Source organism: Diaporthe amygdali, assembly GCF_026229845.1.
Source record: "Diaporthe amygdali strain CAA958 chromosome Unknown NODE_51_length_283962_cov_64_506962, whole genome shotgun sequence".
Lineage (NCBI taxonomy): Eukaryota > Fungi > Ascomycota > Sordariomycetes > Diaporthales > Diaporthaceae > Diaporthe > Diaporthe amygdali.
Genome location: NW_026517071.1, coordinates 210,104 through 219,297, shown reverse-complemented (window position 1 = coordinate 219,297; position 9,194 = coordinate 210,104). Strand labels below are relative to the sequence as shown.

General features: G+C 49.9%; 3 protein-coding genes across 3 annotated transcripts; 1 reads left to right on the top strand and 2 right to left on the bottom strand.

The window, feature by feature from the left end:
* Positions 1-1,329: 1,329 nt before the first annotated feature.
* J7T55_006954 (uncharacterized protein) lies at positions 1,330-2,559 on the top strand (the record flags this gene model as incomplete). The annotated part of the gene is made up of 3 exons (XM_053135098.1): positions 1,330-1,354; positions 1,407-2,425; positions 2,506-2,559. 3 exons carry the CDS (start codon positions 1,330-1,332, stop codon positions 2,557-2,559), a joined length of 1,098 nt encoding a protein of 365 aa, XP_052987238.1.
* Positions 2,560-3,022: 463 nt separating this feature from the next.
* J7T55_006953 (uncharacterized protein) lies at positions 3,023-4,098 on the bottom strand (the record flags this gene model as incomplete). Its single annotated transcript, XM_053135097.1, has 4 exons — positions 3,023-3,343; positions 3,411-3,621; positions 3,690-3,887; positions 3,980-4,098. 4 exons carry the CDS (start codon positions 4,096-4,098, stop codon positions 3,023-3,025), a joined length of 849 nt encoding a protein of 282 aa, XP_052987237.1.
* Positions 4,099-4,691: 593 nt separating this feature from the next.
* J7T55_006952 (uncharacterized protein) lies at positions 4,692-6,071 on the bottom strand (the record flags this gene model as incomplete). Its single annotated transcript, XM_053135096.1, has 3 exons — positions 4,692-4,921; positions 4,980-5,888; positions 5,972-6,071. The coding sequence occupies 3 exons, from the start codon at positions 6,069-6,071 to the stop codon at positions 4,692-4,694; spliced, it is 1,239 nt and encodes a 412-aa protein (XP_052987236.1).
* Between the last annotated feature and the right edge of the window lie 3,123 nt (positions 6,072-9,194).

Below are 9,194 nucleotides of genomic sequence, written 5' to 3'. Positions count from 1 at the left end.
TCCTTCACAGCGAAATCACTAAATTGCAGAGGCCTAATAAGCGAGTTTTAAATACATTCCTTATGTGGTTCAAGCACCCAGTTCCAGTTCTTGGAGGGCGAGCAAAAACTTTCTTGGATCATCCCAACGACCTGGTTGCTCTCAACACAGTTTCAGAGCCTGACTATATGTCACAGTATCTCATGCGACACTGGCCTGCTCAGGTTCGTGATTTTCAAATAGATTCTGAGTTGATTATTGCTAATTGAATTCAGAAAGAATTGTTAAGAAACGGGTCTCTGGGCGTGGGAAGATATGAGGAGAAGTCAGTTGCACTTGCGGGTGCAATTATTAACGTTATTGTAGCAGCTGTTCTTTTGATTGGTTCCATCATCAGTTTATATTTTGTTCACAACGACATTGCGAAACTTATTATAATAGCTGTCTTTACAACTTTGTTTGCAATAAGCATAGTTGTGATGACAACAGCACGTCGAGCGGAAATATATGGCGCTACAGCAGCGTAAGCTAAGTTGTTTTAAACATTTTTATTCATTGCTAATTATTAAATAGTTATGCAGCTGTATTAGTTGTATTTATAAGCGGTAGTCTTTCAAGCAGCACAACAATATAGTATTGTATATTATAAAATAATAATAATAAATATATATGACATTGCAAAACAGCGGACAATACACTCGCACATATCACATACACTATTGGAACAACATCACCATAATTTCTAAAATCTAACCAGGTCATTAAAAAATACCCTCTGATGGGTTTATTTCACAAGATCATCCCTCAGAAAGTTTTCCTACAAAGGTTTATCCCACAAGATATCAGTTTACAGGAAGTCATTTTATAGGAATTTATACTGTAGGAAATTATTTTTCAGGAACTTATTTTACCTGGGGCTATCTCATAGGAAGTTACTCCTTACGGGAGGTATACATTAACAATCTGGCCGCAAACCGGACACCCGAGCTGTATCTTGAAGGTACCCACTGATTACAGCCCGCTTCCTTACTCTTCAGGCACTTCTTGCGCCACTGAAGATCGAAGCAACCTGGTAGTATCTTTCAATCAATTCCGCCCCTCGTATTTCATTCGCAGGCACCAAATCCATGCGAATCTGCTTGTTTGCCGGGGGTTTTGGGGGGCACGCAGTTACCGAGTCGGCTGAGATAGATCAAGGTCACGTGCCCGCGCTTGCAGAGCAAACCGCAGTCGCAACAACAAACGGCCCACCTTACCTCTACCACCCGTCACCGTAGAATAACAAGGCCGCCAACCAAGTATTGTACGCTTCACTCAAAACTTGAAAGCCTCACATTCCCCATTTCACGCATGCCACTGGCAGAACGCATAGCATGTTATGACCCAGAGCTCTTGGAACATGTCCTCCATCTTTCACCCCGATGTAGCCGTCTTGGATGAGAGTGCGTCTTCTTCAAGCTCGTCATCAGCGAGCTCCCCTCCTCACCCTCCTTTGCCCGACGCTGTGCTTCACAGCTTGCGGCTCTCCAGTCAGCGGCAGGTTGACGACACACATCTCCGTGTCACCGAAGCGCCGCCGGGGATTGCCGAGAAAGCTTCGCATCGTCCTTGCTCGGCAGACTCTGAATCCCCGGACGCAACAAGAGACAACGTAATTTATGCAAGATCCAGTGGTCAAATGGACTGGTCTGGGCTCAGCGATGATCGCCTCGACCGCATCATAGCCAACCTCGAGGCCCGTGCCTTGGAACGTCGCGAAAAGATTCGCAAGATTGAAGCATTGAGTAAAGAGCTTGGCCTCGACGTCTGTCAGGAGAATTGGGTGGCCTCGTTGAATCATCTGGCATCATCATCCAGTCCAAGCATAGGCAACAGCCAACCGAATGGCGATGGAGACGAAGTGAGAGACGGGGCCCACACGCCACATGTGATCGAGCCCGTGTCTACCCCTGGGGCTTCGATTACTCATAACCCCATTGTTCTGGAAGAAGAGCGGGCAGACAGCTACCCTCATAGGCAAGGCGAGCATTCTGGTACTCGTCACTTGCCAAGACTGCTGCGTGGGTTGAAGAGAAGTTACAGTCAATCGGAACGCCAGAACGCTGATCCAGCCGATTCCCGTGAAGATGAAAACGTGGGCGGGGTGACCAATCGCTCACCCTCCCCTGCCCAGGCGGACTCATCACGTTCTCAAGCCTACCTCAACAATTTGGCGCGTCAGAGGGGCTGCTCCACGGCAACTGGGAATAATCTTGCTGATCACACGTCGACTGCTCCTTCAAGATCGCCCAGAAGAGTCTTCGCTCCTCAATCCAGCAGCCCTACAACCTGTTCGCAACCCGAAGGCCATACCGCCTGGTCTATCATCTTGCAAAAGTACCCTGAAGAAATCGCTCAGAGTTATCGACCCGGCGAACGTCCAACCAACCTCAGAATCGTATCTATGGTAAGTTGCTTTATATCTGCTCAGAGTTAATGGGCATTAACCTCTGTTTCAGCTTGATCTACCAGCTATGCACAGATTAGAAGAGCCTCGCAAGAGGAGAGAAGGTGCAAAGCCGTGGCATATCGCGGACCTGAAATCATCGTCCAAAAAGAATGAGCGTCTCATCGCGATTCTTGTACAGCTTACAGGTGTAGCTGCCCCTGACGAATGTAACAGATGCCACGATGGATATGGGCTATGGGTTGGTTGTCACTTAAGGCCAACCTCCGCCAAACATGTTAAAAGCAATGTCTGCGCCAATTGTATGTACCACAGTGAAGCCCGCAATTGTGTGTGGCAGTCTCGGCCTTGTAATAGAAACAGAGATGGCTCAACTGGCAGGCCCTTATGAAGTTGCAAATCGAGGAAGATTCATACCACAGCTCAGTTGACAATTCCTTTCGAATACAAACGTGTCGATACAAAGTAACTCAAAACCAGCCACATCAGACAAATTTCTCACAGATCGATCGAGCTGGCTCAAATCGAAGATAGCTAAAATCAAGGTGAAACAGTTTTTTTAGACTCAACAAGGACAACTTCCTCTGACCCATGGAATCAGCCATAGAAGACCAGCGCTCGAACTTCGATGCTCTTCCTGCTAGGGCCGTCGTCCTGCTCCTGTATTTTGAAGGCGGAATGGGGCGAACGCCTTGCCACAGATTCATCCGAGTCGAAGCACTTGATGAGGACAACCTCATCCGGCCCATGTTTATGTTTGAAGAACCATCGATGAGCCGGGTTCGGCTTCACAGCCCATGTCTCCGACCTCGAATCAGGCTTTACTACACTTGCTGGAAGAAGGTCGGTATCCGAGACGGTACTGGCGTCTGCGATCGCAAGAGGATCTCGTAACACAGTCTCGATAGGTCGCCACACCTACGGCGCAGTCATTGACGACCGGTTAGCGACCCTGTCCCCATGCGACGGAGATACAAACACCCACATTGATGATCTGGTACCTCCGCTTCACAAGCTCGTCCGCTTCATCGGGAAGGATGTTTCGCAGCTGCAGCTCCGCGCCATCGTATGACTGGTCTATGTGGACTTTGAAGAGCGGTCCCGCATTTAAGCGATTGTCTAGTCCTGCTTTGTCCCAATCCGAGGGACCTCGACGCCCTCTATGATTGAACACGACGACACGTGAGGCACCTGTTCTGAGTCATAGACTCGGTTCAGCATCATTCTCAAAGAATGGCTGCACATATTCATCAGACGGACTCACACCTCTTTTAGGAGCGATTCCACTTCAGGGTAATACACGCCCGTGATCTTTCCCTCATCATCGAAATCTTTCTCCTGGCTGATGTGGTGGACAAATTGGAATCCGTGCTTGTCAAGTTTATACTCGTCTTCATGGCCAGTGACGTCTTGTACAACAACATCGATTGACACAGAGGGCCGTTTGTTGTTGACGCTCTTTCTTCATCGGATCCAGACACAATCAGCACTTACAGTACGTTTTGATTCTGATTTGTGCTTTATGAAGATGTTGGGGTTGTGGAAGACACTTACTCGCCTATTATGACAGGTATCGGAGGCCCGGCATCGACGGGGTAGTAATTCAAAGACGTCGACACGTAACGATGATTGTCGTCGAATGGGCTCCCATCCTGCGTTTGAGAGCTGGTCATTCTGACGAGTCACGGTCGAAATCGAACCGGAAAATGCGCGCAGTCAGAACTGGTTCTCTGCTACTCGAAGGGGCGTTGTGGGCTACCACAGGTGTTGATTGTAAGGTTAGGATATGCTCTGGCTAACGAATCTCACTGCAATTCGGATCAATGACGACAGCCCTAACCCTGAATATAAGCAACCTGTTTGAATCGACACCATTAAACCAACGGGGGACTACCTTGACATAAGTACAATGAATCGTACAACCTAGAGTGAGGCTCACGAAGTATGGAAACGAGATCGAAATCTTCATATGAGTCTCAATCCGATACAAAATTTACACAGGAAGCAACTACTTCACTACAGGGTGCAACTAATTTACTACAGCGAGCATCCTTCTTCGTCAAGACTCGCTGTCCTAAGAAGCAAAGACGAAGCCGGCAAAGAAATGCTACTCTATATTTCTGGGTAAATCTGTAGTTGGCGTATCCCTGGGACCAGCTTGTAGCACCAGGAGGAAGCTCACACCCTGCCGAAGGACAATTCTGATACAAAGCCAGCAATCTTGCTGCAAGACAGCACTTCAGCTTAGCACTACTTCGTGCGGATACTATGAATTCTTCGATCCATCAAGAGGACGCCCAGCAACGAGGTCCTCGTACACCGCGGTTTCGAGCTTCGAATAGAGGTCTGCGGCAAAGTGGTCTGCGTACGGAAGCAGTGTAACTACAAAGACACCCGCGACGCCAGTTGAGGTATCGATCCACTGTGAAGGCGTTAGAAAGAACTCCAAGCTAGGTCTTTGATCTTCATATGGTATGAAAAAGAGTTGGAAATCGACTGACCCAGTGAGAATTGGCCATTCCACTCCACATCATACTTCCTGCCTTTCTCTTACCCGGAATGTCCTCCATGTTTAACATGCCGCCAAGGGCAAAGTTCGCAGGCATGCCAATCGGGTACTCGGGAGCATAGCCTTCCGGGGCGCTTGCTAATTTTTCCATCAAGTCCTTCTGCAGTCCCTCGTCCAGTTGCGGTCTGAACAGCAGATTCATCCCCTCTCTACTGAGCAGCTTGCCCTGCAACACGGCTTGGAGCAGTTTCGCGTAGTCTCTCGCGGTTGTGAAAAGTCCTGCGCCGCCGCTCTCCAGAGGGTGATCATCCGGCAGCGGCGATGGTCCCGCTTCCAGGGCACCACCCAGCGAGCGAAAGGAAAAGGATGCCGTCCGAGCTGCTCGCTCCTCTTGGTCAGCTAGTAGTTTCGGTCGAAAGCCGCTGTCACGCATTCCGAGCACTCCGAAGATGTTTGCTCGCATGTACTGCTCCAACGTCTGCCCGGTGACCTGCTCGAGCAGCTGTCCGGCCCAGTCGATTCCTGTGCCATATAACCACTGTGTACCAGGCTCAAACAGGAGCGGCGTCGAGAAACCCTCTTCCGTCCACGTGAGGTTGTTGTTGTGCCGGCCAACAGCTTGGCGCCACTTCATGAGTGGTTCTGACGGAATGTCGTAGGTCAGGCCGGAAGTGTGTGTCAAGAGATGCCAAAGCGTGATAGGACGGTGGTTATTTTCCAAAATAGGCTGGTCATTTTCATCAAATCCGCGGAGAATCTGTACCTCGGACAAGAAGGGAATGCGTGGCCTCAGGTCCTCGTCAAGGCTAACTTGGCCGCGCTCAACAAGTTGCAACAGGCAGATGGCAGTTGGCAGCTTGGTCAGCGAGGCGACATATGTGAAAGTGTCTGGTGTGTACTTCGCCGTTTCGTGGTGGTGGCCTATTCTGCCAGCTGAGCCCTCGTATAGGACATCTTGAAGCGGCACCAATATGCGTAAGTAAGTGGTCGAGACTGGATGCTCCCGTGGCATGTTTTGGGCCGACGAATCCACTCACCTTTCTCATCCACCACCATGAAAGAGACACCGAGAAGCTTATCGTTGGTATCCCATCCTTGGGCGGCGTGCATTGCCATGATCGAGTCAAGCTTGTTCATTGTTACTAGTGAGAGCCGCCTTAGCGCTTTGGTCCTCGTGTACTGTGGTGTTGAAGGTTCGAGGTTGGACGTGAGATAGGACGTGAGATAACCCGTTGGATTCCAATACGTTCTTCTCTCTTTTATGAACGAAGAACTGCAGAGAACACTGTGTCTTGGACTGCTAAGATGATCATGGTCTGTCTGCTTAGGACAGGTGGCCGCCACGTATGGTTTGCAGGTGTCGCGTTTGTCAGCATTCGGTCTTGGAGCAGCCACCACCATCAGCCGCATCATTTCTTCTTTCCCCACAGCAGCCTCGTAAACGAGAAGGTGCGCCGATCCGAAGTTGCACAATGTGTACCAAATTAGGCTATCGTACTGTATATACACAGCAACACAGTACCTTTCCGACGACACTGCGACGATAATGCTTGAGGCATTGCCGGCCTAAATCTAACGTGTTTCTGGTTCCCCAGGCCAGAACTCCGTGCTTCTTGGCTGTCTTCACAGCGGAATCCCATATCGCTTTCACCAAGATCAGAACAATGATCAGGATCCTGGGAACAGAATATCGCTCGAAATGACACTTCAGATACCCCTACGATTTCCAACACCGTTCCGACCGAAGTACTAGATTGTGTTCCTGTGGAAAATGCTTAGTTGATAGTTATAGAGATTCGAATAAGCTTACTTGTGAGCCTCCTGTGACAAATGCCAGAGACAGATCCAAACAAATTGAGTGGCTCAGTGCCTGAGCTTATCAGAGTATGTAACTGTGAAGTTTGTCAATCACGGAGCGATTACAAGAGACCGGATAGCTGACACTTGGACAGACCGCCAAAGAAGTACTTGCAAAAACCTGACAGCTTTTTTCTGAATGCTCAGCAAAGTCAGCTCGAAGGATCTGTTCTAAAATTTGGAAGCTATGAAGTCTACCTAAGCAACTTAAGAGGTGCACTCGTACATGTACAAGACACAAGACTTGGACCCTGAGAAGGCGGCATGCCTTGAGCAAGAGGACGGAAAGTCGTGAGTACTTGGCTTTCTCGTTGACAAGTCCATCCCCGTCGATTGACTTTTGCATAAATTAATGACACATGTAGAATGAGGTCAGAGCTACAGAAAGGAAGATGCCTGGAATCGTCCCATGGTTATAGTCAAGTCAGCCAACGTTACTGCACCATCGTCACTCTTCACAATTTAACAGGAAATTTAGAGGGAGAGGTCCTATCAGCGAGCCTGAATCTTCGTTCCATGCCATACTCGTTCTCTATTTGGGTGACTTCTCATCCTGGTGATATTTGTTGGCATGCTTGAGATGGCTACAAGTAGAAAGACTGAGAAGAGATTCTTGAAAGGCCAGGGTACTGTTGTGGTCCTTCCACCTCGTCATGCGCCCTACCCAATCAAGGACCAGCCAGGGAGCATTATTGGGCTGAAGAAAGATATCCCGTGCCATGAAAGCCGAGCTCGAGAGACTGCAGCTGCCATGGTGCAGAACACGCTTTTGGCCATTTGCAAATTACCCAGACCAGGAAGGCTCCCAAGTTCTCAGTTGCCTTCTCGACTGTGAGACAGTGTGCTCCTCTGCACAAGAACACCTCGGTATGCGTAGAACACACCACTCGCTCGCTTCCTTGCGGTGGCTCGCAAGGTGTTACCCGCGGGCGAACCATGCGAGGAGAGAAGAGTTGAAACAGCACTTGGCAGGGCGGGACCCCAGACCCCGGATGGGACACGACGCGGAAGCCGCAGGTCCCGTAACGCACGGTGCCAAGGTGCCTTGCCCCAACCTTGGAACCGGTTGTTCTGCCGTGCCCGTGGATTGGTTGCGGTGGGTGCTGACTGGGATAGAGGTCGTCGGCGTCCTGCAGGCACGTTAGATGCCACACAAGGTCAGTCCATCGGAGAGTCTTCGCCGGGGCCCTTGGCAGCAGTCCTGTCCCGGGTCGTTAGTGGGAGGCGGGTGTAGAATCATCACGGGCTGCTGACCCAGATTTCGTGCGGCCAGATGGCCATTGTTTATTTTTATTTTGTTTAGAAAAAAGTATATGGCGTCCAATCAATGTGAAGTATCGCACACAGTTGTTCACAAAAAATTGTTACATATGGGAAAGCCAACATAAGACCGGTAGGCTGACAATCATTTGAGATGAAGGCTCGAGTGCGTGCAATTGGAATTGGGTGCCGGGGGAGGGTTGAGCTTATGTGCCTTGAAACAGGTGGTGTTTTAGACATTCACGCGATGGACATTAGCAGAGTTGCGCAAAAGATAACGCTTATAAGGCTTCCCGTCCCGCCCAGGCCCATTTGAAGCCGAACCGAAGGCTCTGAGTAGACGTGGCGGTCACCGGGAGCTCCTCTTGAGTGAAAGACTGCACGTCCTTCCAAGGCCCGAATTGGGTACTGATCGTTGGAAGGACAGTCACGAGAACACTCTGCATGCAGGCCATGTAACAGAATGAAGCATCTTCGTAATGAGTAAATAAACCGGTACTGCATCGGCGGCACAATGTCGACGTTTCAGACCCACATCCCGCAGAATGGTTATCAAAGTGAAGTACTGGTCTACATGCAGGACATGTTGCTGGATCAATCGAGACAGACCGCCCGGCTTGCTCGAAGTCAATCCGGAAGCCATCAGTGGCCAATTTTAACCTCGCGCGATACCCATTCCTAAGTGTTTGACAGCGAGCTGGCGATGGTACCATGAGGGCTTGACCCGTCACCGCTGTGTAGGTGTGGGTGTGTGTACTGTATATTTTGGCGCCGTTACCTGCGGCCGTTGAAAACGATGGGCCCTGGGTTGTTGAGCAATGAGCCGTGAGAGATCAGATGTCCAGGTAGTCCTGGTGCGCACCAGGTACCTGGGACGTTACCTACCTGATTACCTGTGGTGTGTACTAGGAATTGTCGATGGCAATCTGGGACTTGGGTACCAGCGCTGTGGTTAGGGGCCCTGCTAAGTGCAGTGGCACTGTACTGTACAGAGCACAAACCAGACCTACCTAGGTACATAGAGCGCTGTTGGACCCGCATGTCCTGTGCTAGACTACCAAGCTACCTATGCATCACATCGTCACCGAGGACCACATCGACCGAAGTATGTGAGTGCATAAGTTCAACAGCATGGCACGTGTG